General features: G+C 41.9%; 1 protein-coding gene across 1 annotated transcript in view; it reads left to right on the top strand.

Moving 5' to 3' along the window:
- Window positions 1-22,706, top strand: part of LOC124725867 (protein rhomboid-like) — a 227,118-nt gene extending 204,412 nt beyond the window's left edge. The window contains exon 5 of the mRNA XM_047248460.1: window positions 17,175-22,706. Within this exon, the coding sequence (XP_047104416.1) occupies window positions 17,175-17,534 (360 nt within the window). The 3' untranslated portion in view covers window positions 17,535-22,706. The remainder of the gene's footprint in view (window positions 1-17,174) is intronic.
- The last annotated feature ends 1,980 nt before the right edge of the window (window positions 22,707-24,686 follow it).

The raw sequence follows: 24,686 nt of genomic DNA on the forward strand, positions 1-24,686 counted from the left end.
ACTCAGTTAATCAATGCCAAGCCATATAACTGCTTGCATAAGGACTGGAGGTGGAGCAACGCGTTATTGACTTATTCAATTTGTGAAACTTTTTCTCATGAATAAATTTTGCAGTTTTTCTGAAACTGTAATAATTTGTTTGTCTGTAAAGTACATCACGTCTACCGATTTCCGTCCCGTTCGGAAATCCTTCGTGATGCGGCGTTTTTTATCTTTTTACACAGAGCATTCATTAAAATTCTTACAATAAATCTAAACCTGGTGTTTGCTTTTCCTACAGTTAGTTTTATGTGTTCAACTTTAGGTCCCTCCGGATGATTCCTTCTATGTACTTTACAATTGCTACAGTTTCCAGCGATTTATCGCCAACTGTGTAATCGAACAGTAATGGATCTCGAGCCTTGCGAACTCATGTAGTAAAAGTGGAACGTTACTGACGGCGAGCTCTGAGAGTAACTTGGTGCTGTTACGCTGTGTAATGTTCTGCCGTTTCATGTTAAGTGGGTGGATACCTCAGGACAGAAGTTCGCGCGTCTACACGGTGACAGTACTCGGACCGCGGGTGCGTTAGAGGTTAACTGGGTCTCGTTTATCCTTTTCCCCTTGTTCCCAGAGAGGCGGCATTCTTAAGCGCTACCGTAAGAGCAAAGGCTAATACAACTTCCCCACGAGTGGTGGCCCCCGTTGATACTGAAAAGTTATTCCCCGTTCTCGTTTCGACATGTTACTGTTTGCATAATCTCAAATTGCGAACATTTAGTCTTAACGCAGTACTGCAGTATCATACGCTACATTGGGTTATGTTAACCTATTTACAAATAAATCGATACTTTTCTCCGCTACTTCTCTCGTCATTTTCAGCCAACTTTGTAATGCTTTTATCTAGCATCTCCTGGTGCTGTGGGACCAGAGGCCATATGACGAACACACGGAGCGTCAAGCAGATATTGAACCGGCAGTGTGATACCGCGCAAATGACCGCCTTAAAGAATTTCAAAACATTAACTTTTGTTTTCTCGAGAAAATACGTACATGCAAGAAAATGAAACAATATTGAGAATGCGGTACATAGAACATTTTTCACGGATCCCCTATTTCATGTTTTCTTTCAAATTGTCAAATAACGTCAAAAAATTATACTTTTTTCCGCAACATCATTTACTTTTCACTGTTGACATAATTTACACTGAAGCGAAAAAGAAACTGGTATAGGCATACATATTCAAATACAGAGATATGTAAACAGGCAGAATACGGCCTTGTGGTTGGCAACGCCTATATCCGACAAAAAGTGTCAGGCGCAGTTGTTAGACCGGTTACTGCTGCTACAATGCCAGGTTATCAAGATTTAAGTGAGTCTGAACGTGGTGTTATAATCTGCGCAGGAGCGATGGGACACAGCATCTTCGAGGTAGCGATGAAGCGGGGATTTTCCCGTACAACCAGTTCACGAGTGTCCCGTGAATAGCGAGAATCCGGTAAAACATCAAATCTCCGACATCGCTGCTGCCGGAAAAAGATCCTGCAAGAACGGGACCAATGACGACTGAAGAGACTCGTTCAACGTGACAGAAGTGCAACCCTTCTGCATATTGCTGCAGATTTCAATGTCCGCTCGTCAAGTGTCAGTGTGCGAACCATTCAACGAAACATCATCGATATGGGCTTTCAGAGCCGTAGACTGCACGGCACAAAGCTTTTCGCCTCTCCTAGGTCCGTCAGCACCGACACTGAACTGTTGATGACTGGAAACAGGTTGCCTCGTCGGACGAGTCGCGCTTCAAATTGTATCGAGCGGATGGACCTGTACAGGTATGGAGACTACCTCATGAATCCATGAATCCTGCTTGTCAGCAGGGCACTATTCAAGTTGGTGGAGGCTCTGTAATGGTGTGGGGTATGCGCAGTTTGAGTGATATGTGACCCCTGATAGGTCTAGATACAACTTTGACAGGTGACACGTACGTGAGCATCCCGTCTGATCACCTGCATCCATTCATGTCCATTGTGCATTGGGCAATTCCAGCAGAACAATGCGGCACCCCACACGTCCAGAATTGCTACAGAGTGGCTCCAGGAACACTCTTCTGGGTTTAAACGGTTCCGCTGGCCACCAAACTCCCCATACATGAACATTATTGAGCACATCTGGGATGCTCTGCAAGGTGCTGCTCAGAAGAGCTCTCCCTCCATCGTACTCTAACGGATTTATGGACAGCCCTGCAGGATTCATGGTGTCAATTCCCTCCACCACTACTTCAGACATTAGTCGAGTCTATACCCGTCTTGTTGCAGCACGTCTGAGTGCTTGCGGCACGATATTAGGCAGGTGTACCAATTTCTTTGGGTCTTCAGTGGCATTAAATTCCTTTTTATCTATTTCTTTTCTTGTTTATGCGCAAATACTGTAAAACAAATTTTTGTTTTGTTTTGAAGTATTTGACCTCTTTTGCGGGAGAAAACTTATGAAAATACAGTGCTGTTCAAAAAGAAGGAACAGATTTCAAACATTTATTGTTTCTACACTGCAATTCCAACGTTCCTGGATGGTACTCTCTAATGAGGTCCGACGTTACCTGAATGATACCATTACAGGTCGTTGGATTGGAAGAAGAGGAGCAAAAGATGACCTTCATCACCGATGGCCTCCCAGATCTCCATACTTCACGTCTTGTGAATTTTGCCAACGGAGTTACGTAAAAGACAGCATTTTTATCCTTCCCAAATTTGACACTCTTGAAAGTTTGCGACATCGCATCGTTGAACCTATGAATTCGATAACAATAGACTATCTTCTTCGTGTGTGGCAGGAAATGACCCACCGTTTTGATATGTGTCGTGTAACACATGGTGCTCACATTGAATGCACAAAAATGTGAACTTTTTCCTGGAACGTTGGAATTAGGTTTCTATCTTTTGTAGTTTGGAAACAATAAGTGTTTGAAATCTTTGCCTTGTTTTTGAATAGCCCTGTAATTTCAAGGTCTCCTGAAATCTTCGCAGTGAGACACTCAAAAATAGCAAACCAACAAAGATTAAGAAATAACATGAGTGAGCGCCGCGAGAATAGGATAACTTCCCATGACGGCAGATGACTTAAGGAACCTGGGTGATGAAGTGTGTGAGTCCCGCCATTTGAAAAGCATTGTGAAATGCTTTGACTTCCACTTTCGTGACATCCAATGTGGATCGATCTCATGCCTCTTTTAAAAATGAGTGTCTCTCTTGTCTCAGTCGCTTACTTGTGGAAAGTGAGTCTACAATAGCGTCACTGCAGTGTTATTCCCGTACCAAGACTCATCTTTAAGGAGTTGTCGTTTTTGCTTGCACTCTGGCGTCAAAATTGTGTATGTTGGCTGAGTGCTATCTGCTGTGCACTTCGACACCTGAACAGTAAATGTGAGGATATGAGCAATCATTTGTTGCAAAAGGTACACCTTAGTCACAGAATTAAAGAAACAGCAATGGTACTAGAATTTAAAGACAAAACCAATGTCATAATGAATGATCTTGACAAAGGTCGTACGACAAATTCTCCATACTAACGAGAACTGAAAGAATAGGAAAATTCTCGTCCAAACATTTCAACTGATATTCTTGCGACCGTACATTCTCGTTGCCACCGCTGGCAGCAGTCATGTACGGTGGCTGCATTCCTACCAAGTCTTTCTGCAATATCGCAATGGAACATCCAGTTTCTCGTATCCCTATTACAGGACCTCGTTCAAACTCAGTGTGGTGTTGATAATGCCGTCCTTGTTCCCTTAAAGGTATTCTTGACTAACTTCAAGTCTCCATGTCCAGTCTCAAAGGTAATTAACGCTCACGACCGGTACAGCCTGTCCTTGAAGCAAACCTATTTGCATCCTCGTAGTGGCGTTACTAGCGCCACATTTACGCGACCGGCGCGAAATTTTAAAAGTCGCTTTCTTTCAAATGTAGAAACACGCCTGTCAACTTTCGTTTATGTCGCAGAACTCGTCCTTGATGTTGTGATTTTTTTCCATCAATGTAGCAAGGACGAAAATAGTTCAGTTAGTCCATTTAAATGCTCAGATGTGACGTGATGTAAGCAAATTCATTGTTATGAATGGCATTATAGCTGATAGGCATTTTTAAAACTTTATTTCCCATTTGTCCATTTACAAGAGATTTGGTATGGTATTACTGCATTATTTTTGCTTTGAAAAAATGGTTCAAATGGCTCTGAGCACTATGGGACTTAACATCTGAGGTCATCAGTCCCCTAGAACTTAGAACTACTTAAACCTAAATAACCTAAGGACAGCACACACATCCATGCCCGAGGCAGGATTCGAACCTGCGACCGTAGTAGTCGCGCGGTTCCAAACTGAAGCGCTTAGAACCGCACGGCCACACTGGCTGGCTTTTGCTTTGAAACAGGAGTTTCTCAACCATTCAGAATTTTTCTGTTTCGAATTTTTAATGTCATTGCAAACTTAACACTCTCGAATGATATCAGTTATCTCAATACCCTTTATTTTAAGGCTTAAACAATCCGCTTATTTTACACTGGTGTGCAAAATTTAAAGTACGAAAGTACTCGTAACTTTCGCGTGACGTGTTACTGCCAAGTACCATATCTCGATACTTGGAGAATACACGGAAAGAACTGCTACACTACAGTACAAAAGGTAATTTTAAGAAACACGCAATGGGACGAGCAGAAGTGACACTTTAATTCAAAGACAATAATTACACTGAAGTCATCACGACTTAAAGTACACCACTGGCCTTTAAAATTGCTACACCAAGAAGAAATGCAGATGATAAACGGGTATTCATCGGATAAATATATTATACTAGAACTGACATGTGATTACATTTTCACGCAATTTGGGTGCATAGATCCTGAGAAATCAGTACCCAGAAAAACCACCTCTGGCCGTAATAACGGCCTTCATACGCCTGGGCATTGAGTCAAACAGAGCTTGAATGTCGTGTACAGGTACAGCTGCCCACGCAGCTTCAACACGATACCACCGTTCATCAAGAGTAGTGACTGGCGTATTGTGACGAGCCAGTTGCTCGGCCACCATTGACCACACGTTTTCAATTGGTGAGAGATCTGGAGAATGTGCTGGCCACGGCAGCAGTCGAACATTTTCTGTATCCAGAAAGGCCCGTACAGGACCTGCAACATGCGGTCGGGCATTATCCTGCTGAAATGTAGGGTTTCCCAGGGATCGAACGAAGGGTAGAGCCACGGGTCGTAACACATCTGAAATGTAACGTCCACTGTTCAAAGTGCCGTCAGTGCGAACAAGAGGTGACCATACGTGCACCCAGGTTCGTCATTGAGTACACCGTCGCAGGAGCTCGTGTCTGTGATGCAGCGTCAAGGGTAACCGCAGCCATGGTCTCCGAGCTGATAGTCCATGCTGCTGCAAACGTCGGCGAACTGTTCGTGCAGATGGTTGTTGTCTTGCAAACGACCACATCTGTTGCCTCAGGGATCGAGACGTGGCTGCACGATCCGTTACAGCCATGCCGATAAGATGCCTGTCATCTTGACTGCTAGTGATACGAGGCCATTGGGTTCCAGCACGGCGTTCCGTATTACCCTCCTGAACCCACCGGTTCCATATTCTGCTAACAGTCATTGGATCTTGACCAACGCGAGCAGCTATGTCGCGATACGATAAACCGCAATCGCGATAGTATACAATCCGACCTTTATCAAAGGCGGAAACTTGACGGTACGCATTTCTCCTCGTTACACGAGGCATCACAACAACGTTTCATCAGGCAAATCCGGTCAGCTGCTGTTTGTGTATGAGAAATCGGTTGGAAACTTTCCTCATGTCAGCACGTTGTAGGTGTCGCCACCGGCGCCAACCTTGTGTGAATGCTCTGAAAAGCTAATCATTTGCATATCACAGCATCATCTTCCTGTCGGTTAAATTACGCGTCTGTAGCATGTCATCTTCGTGGTGTAGCAATTTTAATGGCCGGTAGTGTATCGTAGTCCCGTGGAAATTCCAAGAGCGGGGCATGGTTCTTAAAAGCGCGTGTGATCACCATGGACAGAAATGCATGCTCTGCAACGTACTCCCTTGCTGGTCACAAAGTAGGTAAGAGGCTCTTGTGTTACGGAGTTCCATTCTTCCACCAGTGCGATTGACAACAGCTGAATGGTCGTCGGTGCATGTGGACGTGGCCCAGGGCATCCCCCAAGTGTTCGAGGTGTTCAAGCCAGGGGAATGAGCAGAACTGTCCATTCGCCGAATGTCTGCCTGTTCCAAGCGTTCCTCCACCTGTGCTATTCCATTTAGTTGCGCCTTGTCATCCGTAAAAATGAAGTCAGGGCCAAATACACCCTTGAAAAACACACTTGGGAAAGGAGTACAGTGTCTCAATAACGCTGACGGACGAGTGTACCGTGTTCAAATATTTGGAGGTCATTACGCCCACGCAACGTTATGCCTCCACACATCATAACATTTGGACCGATCGCGTTCGACAGTGCTAGATGTACCATGACACGACGAGAGGAAATGCAGCAGGAATATTCACGGTGTTGTATGAAGACTCTTCCTGCCGAACTTCTTCACACTAACTAGTCTTCAATATTTGCCCCGAGATACCAGGAAAGTGCCTCACCGTGTAATGAGCCTGGAACTTTCTAGTGTTGCCAGGTCGATTCCACTTACGTAATGTTTCGTGATTCTTAAGCCGAGCATTGGCAGTGATTCAATACGCTTCTTATACTGCTTTAAATGATTTTTTCAACAAAACGCTTGAAGAGTTGTTAAAATACACGATTTTCAAAAAAAGAAAAAAAAATACTGAAGAGTAACCGCCAGACAAGTGCAGTTCTAAATAAATGCCTACAGCACAAAAGTAATATACTATCATTTTTGCAAACTGCCTTTAGGTACAGCAAATTGCAGTACAAAACTTGTTATGAGGTCACAACAAGTTGTTCTCCTAGAGCAGGGGTTCAAAATGGTTCAAATGGCTCTGAGCACTATGGGACTTAACATCTGAGGTCATCAGTTGGCTAGAACTTAGAACTTCTTAAACCTAACCAACCTAAGGACATCACACACATCCATGCCCGAGGCAGGATTCGAACGTGCGACCGTAGCGGTCGCGCGGTTCCCGACTGAAGCGCCTAGAATCGCTCGGCCACACCAGAGCAGGGGTCACAAAGCTAAGCGACATGGATCGGTACCGGTGCCTGAATTTGCGCAATAAAATGTATGTACCACGAGACCTTGTCATACAATTTAAATACTTTGTTTTGAATACTAGAAGATCTTCACACGAACAGAAACCTCCTGGCTGCTACGTTCAATTATCAGGACTCTATAGGAAGATAAGCAAATTCCGATCGTTCTCTTCATACGTTTCATCATGTGTTAGCAACCACTCTGTGGGAAAGACTTCTCTATTTCTTCTTTACTGAAACCAATCTTTCCTGCTGTGGACTTCTTTCGGGGGACATACACACAATCATCGTCAATTAAACGCTTTTCTTGAAGAAACTGATTCCGAATTTTGTGACTTGCCTCATCACACAGCATCGAGATCCCTCAGCCGATAAAGTCCCATTTCGTTTTTACAAGCACCGAACGAAGTAGACATTTTTCACAACGAAAATAATAGCGTTGACACCTGGCTCTCAGATCCTACCTCGCTGTCAAAGTGGTCGTTGTTTGGTCGGCATCACAAACCATACCATGTAACTGAACTTGAAACTTCAGGGAATGCATAACCTATAAAATCATCAAGGAATTTCACAGAAAGCTGTCATTGTTGTAGCACCGCTAGAAAGAGAAAACTTTACTCATTTTCACTGTTTCAAATTGTTTTGTGCTACAGTCACAGAAGATGTCAACCTCTATTCTCCAAAAAACATTTTTGTGGCTTGAAGAAGCACTTTTTGGAGAGATTTTCAGATATTGACAGAAATAAAAGCGACATTCTTCTATTGCAGAATATGTTTCATTGGAATCTCGATGGTGGGCCAGTTGAAGTGCAGCTGGAACTCAATGATTTGTAATCCGGTGAATTGTTGAAAGAGAAGCACAGTGCACGAAAACTTGTCGAATTTTACTGCTGCTTACTTGATGTCGAGTTTCCGAAACTTAGTATGTTGAAATACATTGATCAAAATAAATCGCAACCTCAAGGAGTTTCGTGAGATAGAAGAAAGATGGTAGGCGTGTTTCTACATCTCAAAGATGACGTCTGTTCAAATTTTACACTATTCGCCTGAGACTGGCACTAGTTGCGCCACTATGCACTTGCGAATCACGTTTGCTTTAAGTACACACTGTAACAGTCGTGAGGGTTAGCTACCTTTGAGATTGGACACGGTGACTTAACTAACATTAATCATGCATTTAACGATGCCAAAGATTCTATTCTCAACACCGCACTGAGTGTGAATGAGGTCGTGTAATAGGGCTACGAGAAGCTGTATGTTCCTACTGTGATATTGTAGAAAGACTTGGTAGGAAGTAGGCACTGTACATGATTACCGGCTGTGGTGATCATGAGAATGTACGGTCGCAAGAAAACCGGGCTCCGGTCGACTACGTGACACTACTAGAGGGAAGACCATAGCGTTTCGTGTGTTGTTCTGGCACATTGCACTGAATCTGCCATCTGCAGCAGCAATTTGAGCAGCAGTTGAAACCACAGCGACACAACAAACTGTTTTCTTTATTCAGTCTTTTGGCTGGTTTTACGCGACCCGCCACGCATTACTTTCCTGCCCAACTTCATCTCAGAGTAGCCTTTGCAACCTACGTCCTCAATTACTTGCTGGATGTATTCCAATCTCTGTCTTCCTCTCCAGTTTTTGCCCTCTACAACTCCCTCTAGTACCATCGAAGTCACTCCCTGATGTCCTAACAGTTGTCCTATCATCCTGTCCCGTCTCCTTGTCTGTGTTTTCCACATATCCCTTTCCTCTCCGATTCTGCGTAGAACCTCCTCGTTCCTTACCTTATCAGTCCGCCTAATTTTCAACATTCGTTTGTAGTATCACATCTCAAATGCTTCGATTCTTTTCTGTTCAACTACCATATAATTCTGTGACCAAAATGTATATTCTCAGAAATTCCTTCCTCAAACTAAGGCCTATGGTTCATACTAGTGGACTTCTCTTGGCCGGGGATGCCCTTTTTGCCAGTGTTAGTCTGCTTTTGATGTCCTCCTTGCTCCATCCGTCATTGATTATTTTGCTGCCCAGCAGCAATATTCCTTAACTTCAACTACTTCATAACCTAAAATTTTGAAAACATTATCAGCGATCTTTAGAATTCAAATTTAAAGATTAAAAACAGTCTTGATCGCAACTTTTTATATTTATTGGAGTGACCGGTTTCGATTCTATTTAAGAACGATCTTCAGACTCTTAAAAAACATATTACCAGATAGAGGGATCGTCATGATAGTAAGAATAAATAACAAAATGTAGAACTAATAAATAAATATACCCAGAACGGTGGGTGGACTCCGTGGTGCAAGTTGCGCCGACCCTGACGCTGGAATAACTGCTAAACGGACAAGGAGAGAACGGTTATCAAATAGACTTGGTCACGCCCACCGTCCTGAGTGTGACATCGCTGTTAACCAATCAGAAAGACGTCTATGATTGGGTAAGCACAAGAAGTAGATTAAAAATTACGTTATAGTTAAATTACATCGTAACATCATTATAAATGATTATTCGTCATAAAATATAAACTACAAAGGTTACTTGGTTTAAGGTCAGCTAAAAGTATGCTGCCCTCTGACGTCTATTCTGCAAGGATGCACCAAAGGTTGTTAAATAGACAGGGAGACGCTACTCGCAAAGATACATCGAAGGTTGCCGAGGAAAAGGCGTCCTATTCCGAGGTAGCAGTTTACAGTGCTGTCAGAGATTACAATAGGCGATGACCAACGGCCTCCGTCGATATAACATGTTGGAGATAACTAAAAAGTGAATTATATTATATCGTAACATCACGTAAGTCCCATTATTCGTCATGAAGTATAAACTGTTAAGGTTAAAAATTTAAGATCAGCTAAAAGTACGCTGTCGTCTAATGTCAATTCTGTAAATGATGCACCAAAGGTTGCTATATCGATAGTGAGACGGTGCTAGCCGAGGTACTTCGAGAGTTGTCGAGGAAACAGCTTCCTATTCCGATGCGGCAGTCTACAGAGCTGTCAAAGATCGCTATAGATGAAGACCAACATCCTCTGTCGATATAACATGTTGGAAACAACTTTATGTGATGGTGGTTTTAACGGTCATTACAATGAGTGCGTGAGGAGCCAGTCTTCACATTAGTGCATAGTGAACGACATAGATATTATAGAGTAGCATAAAGTTACAATATGCAGGTTCTATTCCATCTAGTATTGACTACGAAAAAGTTAAAAAGTAGAATCATGATGCTATTAGATAGAATGGTGGCAATATTCGTTTACAGCAAGGGAAATAATCCCGTAAGCAGAGATAGTTGACACAAATATGTGACATAAACGTTACGTTACGTATAGCATTTAGAGGATAGAACCTCTATAACCAGGAGACCATTATCAATATAGGAAAAATGGAGCATTATTTGCTAGAATTGGCATATAGTAAATTCAAGTTTGTATTTACGCCTATTGTACTTTTAGTCCTTTATCCATCAGCTGAAGTATTTCTTCTGGTATCTTAGAAGTTACCTTCTTTGTACCTACGTTTTTCTTTCCAGCTTCTGTGATTGCCCTTTTTAGTTTTTAGAGATGCCATTCCTCTTTAGTTGTACTGCCTACTGACCTTTCCTTACTGCTGTATCTATAGCTTTAGAGAACTTCAATCGTATCTCATCACTCCTTAGTACTTCTGTATCCTACTTCTTTGCGTATTGATTCTTCCTGAGAAATCTCTTAAGCTTCAACCTACTACCCATCTTCTTCATTTTGATTAAGTCTATATCTACTCCTGCGTACGCCTTATAATCCAGTATCTGATTTCGGAATATGTCTGACCACGGTGTAATCTAACTGAAATCTTTGCGTATCAGCCGTCCTTTTCCAGGTATACCTCCTTCTGTTGTGATTCTTGAACGGAATATTCACTGTTACTACCTGAACGAAATGTTACAAATCAGTTACTTCAAGGACATCTCCGAGCCACGTGCTGTACATGAATGGAGTCAAGCAAGAGCTCATCGAAGGGCAGGGTGAAGGAACGTAGTTTTTTTTTATGAAAGCTGGTTCTGCCTCGGTGCCAGTGATGGACGCGTGTTGGTTATCAAACCAGTTGAGGGGCAGCAACCATCCTATCTGCGCAGTAGACACGCTTGACCTACACTTGGAATTATGGTCTGTGGTGCGATTCGAATGGCAGTAGGAGCACTCTCGTGGTTATCACTTGCCCCCTGACTGCTGATTTTTACGACAATCTGATGATTCTACCTGTATTGCTGACAATCAGGCACTGCATTCAAGGGATGTTTTCCAACACGGTAATTATCGCCCATATGCCGCCAGTGTACCCCAACATGCTCTACAGAGTGTCGACATGTTGCCTTGGCCTGCTAGATCACAAGATCTGTCTTCGGTCGAGCACATATTTTGAGACATCGTCAGGCGACTACTGCAACGTCGTCCACAAACCGCGTCCGTATATTGACCGACCAGTGCAACAGGCATGGAACTCCGTCCTGCAAACTGACACCCGGCACCTGTACAACCCAATGCATGCAACACAGAATGAAGGCTTTCACTGCAGGTGTTGTCATTACTTAACACTTCCGACCTGAGATGCCGTGGTCCATACATAAGACTCTCCCCTGACGTTTCGCCTTCGACTGCGGAAGGCATCCTCCGAGGACAATCGGCGAACTGCAATGAGAGCGCGAGTGAGCGCCGTATATATAAGCCATCCAGAGGGCGCCGCTGTCAATGTTTTAAGATCAGTAAAAGATAAACGGCATCCTCTAGCTACACCAGGTGTCTATAAAGTTCCGTGCAGTTGTGGAAAGGTCTATATAGGCACAACAAAAAGAAGCGTCAACACCCGTCTGGGTGAACATAAAATGAACTGCCGCCTCGGACATATTGATAAATCGGCTGTAGCGGAACGTGTGTTTCAGAAAGGTGATCGTGAAATAAACTTTAGTGAGAAGACTGTCATAGCAAAAACGTCGCATTATTATGCGCGAATGTACAGAGAGGCCATTGACATTGCCAAACACTGCAATAATTTTAATAGAAAAGATGAAGGCATTAAGCTGGATAAGATATGGATGTCAACATTGCAGCAACAGCGTGACAATCGATTAATTTCAATGGAGAAAGTTGGCAATACCAGAGATCATAGTACAGCCGACGTCACGTGATCGACAGCGGCGCCCTCTGGATGGCTTAAATATACGGCGCTCACTCGCGCTCTCGTTGCAGTTCACCGATTGTCCTCGGAGGATGCCTTCCGCAGTCGAAGGCGAAACGTCAGGGAAGAGTCTTACGTATGGACCACGGCATCTCAACCCGAAAATGTTAAGTGATGACAATGCATGCATGTTTTCACGCATGCATTTAACATTCTGGCGGTTACAGTGCTTATTAAATTACCAGCATTTCACATTTTCAGTGGCGTGTCTCGCGCTTACATTAACCTGTGATTTTGCAATGTTATTCGCTTAAATATGTTACCTAGACAAATGTATTCCCCAAAATTTCATTACTCTACATTAATTATATTTGGTATTGTGACTTTTTTTCCATCAGTGTATTTTTTGGTTTGTGGTACATTCTTTTTATAAAGAATACGCTTGATTTGATTTAATTTCCTTACAAGCCAAATATACTACTGGCCATTGAAATTGCTACACCACGAAGATGAAGTGCTACAGAAGCGAAATTTAACCGACAGGAAGAAGATGCTGTGATATACAAATGATTAGCTTTGCAGAGCATTCACACAAGGTTGGCGCCGGTGGCGATGCCTACAACGTGCTGACGTGAGGAAAGCTTCCAACCGATTTCTCATACACAAACAGCAGTTGACCGGCGTTGCCTGGTGAAACGGTTTGAGATGCCTCGAGTAAGGAGAAGAAATGCTTACCATCACGTTTCCGACATTGATAAAGGTCGGATTGTAGCCTATCACAATTGCGGTTTATCGCATCGCGACATTGCTGCTCGCGTTGGTCGAGATCCAATGACTGTTAGCAGAATATGGAATCGGTGGGTTCAGGAGGGTAATACGGGACGCCGTGCTGGATCCCAACGGTCTCGTATCACTAGCAGTCGAGATGACAGGCATCTTATCCGCATGGCTGTAACGGATCGTGCAACCACGTCTCGATCCCTGAGTCAACAGATGTGGACGTTTGCAAGACAACAACCATCTGCACGAACAGCTCGACAACGTTTGCAGCAGCATGACTATCAGCTCGGAGACCATGGCTGCGGTTACCCATGACGCTGAATCACAGACACGAGCGCCTGCGACGGTGTACTCAATGACGAACCTGGGTGCACGTATGGCAAAACCTCATTTTTTCGGATGAATCCCGGTTCTGTTTACGGCATCATGATGGTCGCATCCGTGTTTGGTGACATCGCGGTGAACACACATTGGAAGCGTGTATTCGTCATCGCCATACTGGCGTATCACCCGGCGTGATGGTATGGGGTGCCATTGGTTACACGTCTCGGTCACCTCTTGCTCGCAGTGAAGGCACTTTGAGCAGTGGACGTTACATTTCAGATGTGTTACGACCCGTGGCTCTACCCTTCATTCGATCCCTGCGAAACCCTACATTTCAGCAGGATAGCACGACCGCATGTTGCAGGTCCCGTACGTGCCTTTCTGGATACAGAAAATGTACGACTGCTGCCCTGGTCAGCACTTTCTCCAGATCTCTCGCCAACTGAAAACGTGTGGTCAATGGTGGCCGAGCAACTGGCTCGTCGCAATACGCCAATCACTACGCTCGATGAACTGTGGTATCGTGTTGAAGCTGCATCGGCAGCTGTACCTGTAGACGCCATGCAACCTCTGTTTGACTCAATGCCCAGGCGTATCAAGGCCGTTTTACGGCCAGAGGTGGTTGTTCTGGGTACTGATTTCTCAGGATCTATGCACCCAAATTGCGTGAAAATGTAATCACATGTCAGTTCTACTATAATATCCTTGTTCAATGAATACCCATTTAACATCTGCATTTCTTCTTGGTGCAGCAATTTTAATGGCCAGTAGTGTACTTTTCATAGATACAATAAGCTAGCAAAGGTAGAATTTAAATCGCTGCGCTTATGCGGGGTGAAAAGTATTTAAGACGACGACCTCTGGAAGGTTGTAGGGGACATCAAAAGAAATACTTTTCCCTAATGTCATTTTTTTCCTTTGAGGAGTATTTAAACCGGTAGAGGAAGATTTCTCTGGCGGCAAATTAATGAAACCAACAAACACTCTTCCATTTTTTTATGACCAAGAGACAACACATTAACACAACCCAATTTCAATTACAGTAGATTTTCAAAAACGCCTCCATTGACACGTAAACAAAGGTTGCACCGTCGGATCATGTTCTGGCTGACACGGGCAAAAACCCCAGGAGTATCCTGAATTGTTCCTGCTGCTGCTACTACCCGGGCAACCAGATCCTCTTCTGACGCAACAGGAGTTGCGTAAAGAAGGTTGCGCGTCTCTCCCAACACAAAAAGTCCAGAGGGGACATATCTGGGGATCGAGCAGGCCATGGTACAGGACCACCTCTGCCAATGCACGTTTCTGCGAACTGTCGGTCCAGGAATCACACGACGACTGAAATGTGCCGGCGCCCCGTCATGCTGGAACCACATGCGCTGTCTTGTAGGGATCGGGACGTCTTCCAGCAATTCTGGCAATGCTCTGGCGAGGAAATTGTAATAGTGCCTGCCATTTAATGGCCTAGGTAGCAGATACGACTCAGTTAAACAGTCCCCAACAACACCGACCCACACATTAACGAAGAACGGCACTTGATGAGCGCTAGTAACTGTGGCATGAAGGTTATCCTCACTATAAACATGCGAATTGTGCGTGTTAAAGACTCCATCACGCCCGAACGTTGCATCATCGGTAAACAACACAGAGGATGGAAATGTAGGATGCATTTCACACTGTTACAGGTACCACTGCGAAAACTGTGCTCTGGGTGGATAATCAACTGGTTCCAGGTTGTGGACACGCTGTAAGTGAAATGGACGGAACAGTTGCTCTCGAAGGACTGTTCTTACATTATTAAAAAAACTATATTAAAAAACTAGAAACCAGCCTCGATTGCGAAAAAAGCACCTAGTGTTAACCTAGGTTTCGGCGTACATAACCACACCTTCTTCAGAACAATAAAACCCACAAGTGCCTAAGAAGACCTTTGTCAATGATTAATAGAACACCATAGCTATACATTTATAAACGGAAAAAAGGAAAACACAAACAGTACATATGTACAAAGTCAAAACCACTACTTAACTTAATGGTGTACGCTCCTCTTCACACCGGCCTATGTTCGAAGGGCCATGACCCACCATAAACTGCAGCTACAAATGGTCGCTCACTTACAAGCCCGACCCGCTACCTATGCACATGCGCAAGACAAGGGAAGTTACTTGAATGCGCATGCACATGCGAATACGAGAAAGTTTATACATGGGTCGGGGCTAAATAGCCCATATGTTCCCAACCGTGGATCAACGTATATCAAAAAATGGAATGGATAGAATAAGTGACGAGCTAAATAGGAGATGAAACCTAAAAATAATCGCACACGGTTGCTTATGCTATGAAAGAAACATATATGAAGCTACCTATGACAACAGGAGGAACTCTTAAAAACTATTCCTAAAGCCAGTAGTTAGTCTAGGGGAGGGGGGGGGGGCTGATGGGACGTAATCTAAAGACGTCGTGGTAATAAAGATATAGGGATAAAACGTGAGGTGTTCAACGGGCTAAAATCACCTTCATCGTAAAAGGAAAATGAAAAAAAGAAAAAAGATGAACAGCTTGACCAACCGCGCTCTCCAATCAGCGCACACATGTGAAAATCACCAGATCATCAGATTTACAAGTATGATGAAGAAATTAAAGGTGCGAAACCTTAAAAAAAAATTCTGTTTCTTAGTAGGAATTGGTCGTTAAGGATATTGTCTTTATCATGTTGCAGATGCTTAAAGAGCTGCATTTCTTCCAAAACATCCAGTTTTAAGCCCTTAACCTCGGCATGAAGTAACTCGATATTAACTGGAGGGCTCGGCGCATGAGCCGTTTGCACAAGGTGTTCCACAGAAGTAGAGCCCTCAGTACCGTCACCGCTTCTAGTAGGAATATTCTCTTTATACCTGAGACACAGAGCTCGTCCCGTTTGCCCGATGTAAAATTTTGGACAATCCCCGCATGTAATTTTATATACTCCTGATTGGGAAAGTTTATCGCTCTTATTGTGCAAGGAGTGGATTAAATTCCTATGTAAATTATTATTAGTAGAATAGGCGACTCTGAAATTATGGGCTCTGAGTAAACGCCCCAATTTATAACTTATATTGCCTATGTAAGGGATAGATATCGTTGCCACTTGTTTGTCATCTAACGTATCCCCTAGGGTGGAAGATGTAATATTATTTTTATTTATTTTCTTGTTATACATATGTCTTACCAACTGAGGTCTATAGCCATTATTTATAGCAATATTCTCAAGTGTGACCAGTTCCGTTTGTACCGCATCTGCTGCAAGAAGGATAGCTGTAACTCTGTGAATATTAGAATGAAAAAAGGCCATCTTATGGGCGATTAGGATATTGTTGTTGATAAACCCGCTGTGCAGCTCGTCCGTTGTGGTGCGCTACGTAGTACGCACCAGCCATATCAGTGTACTCACTCCAGGTGTATCGCTCCATTAGTAGGGAGAGACAATGCGCTACTACACTGGTGGACAGCAGTTGCCTACAACTGAAGATCGTAATACGGCCTCCGCTGGTTTAAATAATCCTCATAGGAAAAAAATGACATTAGGGAAACAACCTCCCTGAGTTTTTCGGTTTAAATACTTTTCACCCTGTATAACTTCGCGTAAACATCACGTGACAGTACTGTAATGTTCGATATGTGAGGAGTGGTTCCATGTGCCCTGCTCTGCTGCATTACAAACTGTCGTGCCAACGTGTTGCAGAACTACCGGGCGCTGCGCTACAAGGTGTACCGCGGCGTGTCGGTGGCGGTGCTGCTGCTGGCGGACGTGGGCTTCTCGCTGCACCACCACTACGCAACGGGCAACAAGGGCCCGCGCATCTGCTGGGCGGCGCACGCGGCGGGCGCGCTCGCCGGCCTGCTGCTGGGGCTCGTGGCGTTCCGCGCGCAGCCCAAGCCGGGCGCGCTCGAGCCGCCCGCCTTCGGCGCCGGCTGGCCGCGGCTCGCAGTCCGCGTGGCGGCGCTGGCGCTGCTCGGCGCCGCCTTCTGCGCCGCGCTCGCTTGCAACGTGCTGCGCCCGGACAACCTGCGCCTCGTCACTGCCTGCCCCCGGCCTTCCTGAGGGGACCGCTCACTCAGCCTTGTGGTCGAGTCTCAACTGTGCGAGCGGCTTCCTAGTCCCTACCGACTATTCGTGGCAACGGGCGCCGTACTCCTGAACTAAGACTCCACTGTCACGACTGGTCCCACCTGCTTAGACGTCGGGCGCCAAAATAGCGTGTGTTCCGAGTGCCATCTCCTGTTGTGAAAGTATGGTTATGAGGGACTGTCCTTTAAAAAATTGGTATATACCAACACCATTAAGGAATAAGGAATAACAGTAGAGTTTGTTAATAACCAATCACCGTAGTGAACATTCTTGTCAAAGATGTACGCTAAGTCCTTGACCCTGCTGAAAATTGAAGGAACACTGTTAGGAAAAGTGTGAACAAAACATTAGCACTTATTTTCTCGAAGAAAAATACAATCAAACGCATTAAACAATATTTAAAAGGCAGTAAATAGAGCATTTTTAGTTTATTCTTTATGCCATATTTTCCTTTGAGTGACAAACAGTATCCAACGTTCTTTTCTGCTTCAATACGGCTGACTTATTCACTCGTGAAACAATTTCCACTCAGCCATTACGTTTATGTTACAATCTGTCTTTTTCTCGTATCAGATCTTAGTCTGTCTTTTATGAGGATATTCGTAATATAAAATATCAAATCGTCATGTGACCTGCGCTTTGTATCGCGAAAACGAAGCAAACAATCACATAAAGATTGAGAAAACACCAAACGACTATATCTGTTTCTATAGCATGGGTGAGCGTGGCCAGAGGTGGGTAGCTACCGACGTTGGCAGGCCGCCTCCTGTTTTGCGCGTGCGGAGTATTCAGCATGCTCAGGACTTCAGAATTCTACACTCGCCATAATCAGTTGATCACTGACGTCAGTGACTCACTCGCAGCGTGGGTGGCGACTGTTTTACACGCAGGTACTTGACACGCACCCAGTATGAGTAGTCGTATTTGACCAGAAAGTCGTTCGTGCAAAAGGATCCTTAATTTCTGCTTGCAAGGGTCTGCGCCATGACCCAGTACAAATAGTCTGAAGGACACGAGCAGTTATCTGCCGATATAGTCTTCTTTTCTTCCGTGCTGTTCGCAGCAATTTGCCATTACATTTTTCTCCGCGTTTGTGTTGCGTTAGCGCTGCATGGGAAACTAGGATAGAAGGCTACAGAAATTTTGACAGTATGGTCACGCTGCCGCCACTACACAGCATAAGGGAAGCAGAGACAATCACATGATTCCTCACATAACGTAGCCCACGTACTGAATTTAAATTCGCAAACAGTTCATCCGTCCTGCAGGTTTTGCTGCTTTGAACAAACATCGTTCTGTGTACTTACTGGTAACTGTAATAAGGAAGCCATAAATCTAACGTAACACTGACCTGTGATGTGTACCCTCGCAGGTTTCCGAGATACTGAAATAATGTTTTTGTATACTGGTGGAGCGTTATTCTTCAGATCTTTTATGTTTTCCTAACCACGGAACATCCGTATTATGGTATTAATCATCAGCGCATGCCGCCCTAGAGGTACTCCAAACAGCAACTCAAATGAGTCACTGGGATGGTATTTTTCCTAGTGAAGATGCAGAAAGCTGCTTATGTAGCTCTAATACAGCCAGTCATGCACTTCTGCATCGAAACAACTCTAGAAAACTGTGACGCAGCTGAATTTGTCTTCCACTTTTTCCCGGTGTTCGTCAATGTCCGTGTATCGTTGAGCATCTTACTATGTGAAGCATGAAACACATAGCATAACTGCTTGCCTCGGTGCCTTTCCACTACATGGAAATCGGGTTCTATATTCCTCAAGAATTGTATCATCTCACCAAAAATTACAATTGTCAACGTTAAACTTTATGTTTGTTCCCAGCATAGTGCGACGTCTATGCATAACCAAACCCTTTCTACAAGTGATTACTACCACTGCACATGTTCCACACCATTCATATACACGAAACGTTTATAGTTCACAAGCTGCAACACTGTTTCAGTCTTTTGACAAATACACAGCACTAAGCACTTCGCCGTTAAAACACACACACACACACACACACACACACAAGCGCGCCCGCGTACGCACACACGATCATTAACCATCACAATGGGCATGTGTTCCTGTGGGAACTTCGCTTCTGAAAATCAATATAAGTGAGCGACATAAACTAGAACGTCTTCTAAAGATATATTTTCTAGACAAATTAGGAATGACATTTCAGCAGTCTACCAAAACAGCTGTTTTCTGTGTTACGATTTCCAGAAACAAAATATAGGGATTTCATTTACAAACAGATATTTAGTTTGTTATCAGAAACTACTAAATGATGGAGACTACTGTTTATTCACCAAGGCCTGAAAGATGAGTCTCGGGTTCTGGGCCGCTTAAGCTCGTGTAAGTCGGTCGATTTCGGGCCACGACTGCTTAGTGTCTGGTTGCTGTCAACAGTGGCTATCTAAACAACGGTGCGCCTATGTGTGTCGTAGCCGTTAGGAAGTGATTGCTGTGTGGTGCCGTGCCAAAACAAGCAAGTACGTTTGTAGTGCTAGTACTGTGGGATGAAAGTGCAGCTTGTTCCCCTCGCAACGCTTCTTCCACGCAGAAACCGATGTTCTGGTAGACTGTGGGTGCAGCTTGCTTCCTCCTGTTTCTGCACCAGCGTGAGGATTCGTTCATGACGTTTTAAAGAAATGTAGAGTCCTTCTTCCTTTTTGTGTACTTCCCTAGTAGTACAGAAACATTAATTGAATCTGAGTCACTGTTATGATATGTTTCCTAGTAAATATTCATAAAGCTGTTTGTGTAGCTCTAATACAGTTACGATGAAGAACGCAGTGCCAAAATGTTTTTGATGGCAGGTCTTTTCAGACAACATATGTACAAAATGCTGAAATACCAAATGAAAATAACTTTATTCACATCAATGTCCTTTTATGTGTTTCGGTTAAGCATTTCAAAACTATGAACAAGTCTTAAAACATCCACTCAGCTACTCCAATGCTTAGGTTTCGACAGCAAGCCCCTCTACTGTAATAGCTGCACTACTGGTGATATCTAGGCGTCTAATGCTGTATAAGATATAGTCTTTGTTCATTGATAGTAGAGGATGAAGTTTAGTGATATTTGTTCTATATCATTTTGCTTAGTTCATTTTAACAAGTCCTGATGACAATTACAGCCGTCCCATAATATTCAATTGCTCAAGTACAATCATCTCTAATTATAAATTGTATCTCACCCAGTGGATCCGTCGATCTGGTATGACCAATGGCATGCGACAACCAACGAATAAGACTGGAAATCTACAAGAGAGGCATGATTTCACCTTATGGTGTATAAATTAAAAAGTGAAACTTGGAATTCTCTCACTTGCTCAAGTCGCATATTGCCCTTATGAATATAAATGATTATTTTCCGACACTTTTGTGAAAGGGATATTGAGAAGTATAACTGTTCGAAAGGACAGAGATTTTTCTTGTTTGCACGTGCAAGAAAATAAGAGACTTTCAGTAAGGTTAACAAAATTTTCATTGAGCATTATTGCTAAACACATTAAAAAAGAATTTTTAGAGCTACAGTAAGTGATTTGCAGGGCTGAAAATGAAGAAAGCGAAGGACAGATCTCTGCTAAAGCAAATGTGCTGTTGCATTTACCATTGCTTTTATTAATAGTTTTCCAATGGCAGCTGCATTCCGTTTCTTGTTGGCAGAATAGTAAGAGTATTATGGATTTAAATTCTAAACTTAGTTGCATGTTGCACAAATATTTTTGACATTTATACTAATTATAATCTGTGTTGAGGATGGCAGAAAATATGTGGTATTTATATGCATGAAGTATTGCTTGCTCATGAACATTTGTGTCTTTAATTTACGACACATGTTGTTTTCTTGTAGAAGAAATTGAATAAGAAACAAATATTTAATATGCCCTCATTGTTTATAAGTAGAAATCGCACATCAGCAAACCAACATGCTCAAGAATAAGCACTTGAAAGAACAATGTAATAAATTTGGTAAGTCCATTACCATAATCTGTGGTTTATCATAAAATGCTCAGTTGTATTTTGACATTTAATTAACTGACTCTTCAGCAACAACATAGTAAACTGAGTACACATCTTTCATAGGTTTGTGGAATATCTTTCATAGGTCATTATAGCTCCACAAAAACTCTTGATAGAACAAATGTGCAAACAGCATTATTATAGAGACTTCACTGTAAATGGTGTCTACAAGATGTTGTATAATTGTAGATCATTTTAGTGCCATATCATAAAGTAATCAAACAGTACCAGTAGCTTAGCCTGAATTTTCAAGAAATGGTTTCTGAACATTTGTATGTTCTGTATTTCTCATGTTTAGGGAATAACTAGTGTTAAACTGTAACCTAAAATGAATTTTGTAAACTGTATGGGGGTACTGGTTTTTACACAGTGGAAATGTACCAATATATTTACCCCCATAATTAACATATTCAATTTTAATTCTTCATTAAGACACTGTACTTTTATTTGTTTTTCTTTCTTTTACCTTGAACTTCACTTCTCATAAACTGTTGATTTTTTCAGTAATTCTTAGAGCACTGTATGTATACATATTCGTATTATGAATATTACTATTAATCTTTCTCACTAGGCCTTTGTTATATGTGATGCAGAATCATGTAAGACTACTATACAACCTGTATATTGGCTGTTGCCATGATAAAGATAAAATCTCACGTGATACATATTATCCCCTAATTACCTGTATGTTAGCTGTTGTATCACCAGGGTACATTGGTGTAAAATTACCTATAGAAAAAGCTTTATACTTTAATTTCATTTCTTGTGACTCAACAATTTAAAGAAATAGTTAGAAAACTCTACCAAAATCATTAACTATATACTTTTAAGAAAATGCTCCCTTTCTTGCTTCATTATATCTCACTTAAAAAAAAGATATAATGTCTAATTGAATGGCTGAAATTGTTTACCTGCTTTCTCTTCACAACCAGTCTAATAAACAATACTGACATCCTGTTCTTAGCAGATACATCTTACTTCCCCTAATCTACCTTTTGTGTAATAAACATGATGAAGACAGAAAATGTAGACTTACACAGGGGATACTAACAATCTGGCTTCTGTGTATCAATCACAAAAAAAAAGAAATAGGGCGAGATGACTCTGTTATACAAGTGAACTGAAATGCGTGTGTAATTGCAAGTAGAATTTCCAGACTGACAGTTTTGCAAGCCAGGAAAACAAAAGGAAGTTCCAGAAGTTTCTTAGTCTTTCCTAATACTGCTAATTTTAAAACTGTATCAGTTTCAAAGTATTTAAATAGAAGCAAATTGTTTAAATGATTCTGGTTCTAGCTTCACCCTTTGTATTGCTGATAAATGTATTTTTTCGTTGTGTAAATGTAGTATTTTCAATGAAAATTCCGTTTCTGCCTCAGTGTAATGTATTAAATGTTAAAAGTTAAATACTGCACTTTTAAACACTCATATATAATTATTTTGTAATTCAATGGATGATTTCCTGAAGACAAATGAACTACCCAAGTCTATATTTTTATTTGTACTTACAATATAGGTATGGAGTACATCATCTCATGCATTGTTTGCCACACATATAACATAATATCACTGGCTCACTAACATGGCATTTTTTCCATAAAAGTTGTTGCCAGGTAAATTTTAATCTGACATAGGTTTAGGAATGCTCAAGACTGCCAAACATTAGGTATATAAAATTATAAGAAGTAGCATAGTTATTTGTACAACAGGTTTTTTATAAGATGTGTAGTCAGAGTGAATGTGAGTCATTATCAGCAGTATTACAATAACAAGTACTTTTTCTCTTCATACAGAGCCTTTGTTTCATATGGCAATGTCCAGTGCATAATGATAGGTATAACATCTAAAGCTTTAATATTAATGTGTAATGAGTTTACTTATGAGATGCTGATTATCCTTTTCAGTTATTCCCCTCAATCTTCTCATAATAAATTGTCAAAAATCATTTCCCTGCGAAATGTTAAAATGAAAAAGTATGTAACAGAATATATATGAGATGTATTTCTGAAATTTATGACAATTATTATTAACAGTTTTAAATAAATTTTGAATAGATAAATTAAAATCTGAAGTCTCTGAAAAATGTCAAGAGACATAATTATTTAATTTAATAAAAGTTTCTGAGAGCAATTCTTTTTATCTTTTATTTTAATTTGACAAAATAGTTTCACCTTATCTTACAAAAAGATGTTTGCAACATTTAACAAATAGTGGAACAATACATTTAAATACACAAACTTTAACCAGACTGGATGATAACATTTGCTATTCAGTATTCTCTCACATAAATTTGCTATCTTGTTGCTGTCACATCAGGAGATACGCTTTGTAAATCCCACAACATTTCTTCGAGGCATCTGCTCAATATCATCAGGTGGTGGCTGCTATTAGCTATAGGCAAGCAGCAACTGCTCCAGCAGTTGCTTATTTCCAGTAGTGATGAGTAGCAATCACTTGCTGACATCTAGTGGTTGCCTTGAAGAAATACTGTTGAAATTACACATTTTGACCCAGCAACAGATCTGACAGCCATATAGTGAAGTAATAGTTGATTGTAAGTTAAAATTTAGTGCCTCTGCAGCTGTTCGGGTGTTATCATGCACATGTTTGTGGTAATTATCAAACGGTGATAAAAGACATTGTTCCAAGGACAAGTCTTCAGTAGTGTAAAAAAAAATAGTCAAATTTCGCAAAGACGTGTTTTATGCATACCAACTACAAGATTCTCATTAATTAGAGAATGAAAATAACTAATTGTATTCTTATATATATTGTCTTCTATGTACTTGTATAGTGAACGCAACTTCAACTAATCTTAGGCTCTGCTACAGTTTCATAGAGGAAACATCTTCTTTTGTTGGAAAGTATTTAGTAACATATTGTTAGCTCAATAATATTTCTATATCACATACCAGCACCTGTTGATAAAATGAAGTATAAAGTTAGGCACTTACAGCAAAAAAAAAAAAAAAAAAAAAAAAAAAAAAAAAAAAAAAAAAAAAACACCAGAAAACAGAAAATAGTCGTAGAACCAAAATTTTTATTGAGCACCTGTCCGTACATAATCTGTCTGCACAGAAAAATTATCACCAC

The sequence above is a fragment of the Schistocerca piceifrons genome, chromosome 1 (assembly GCF_021461385.2).
Source record: "Schistocerca piceifrons isolate TAMUIC-IGC-003096 chromosome 1, iqSchPice1.1, whole genome shotgun sequence".
Taxonomy (NCBI): Eukaryota; Metazoa; Arthropoda; class Insecta; order Orthoptera; family Acrididae; genus Schistocerca; species Schistocerca piceifrons.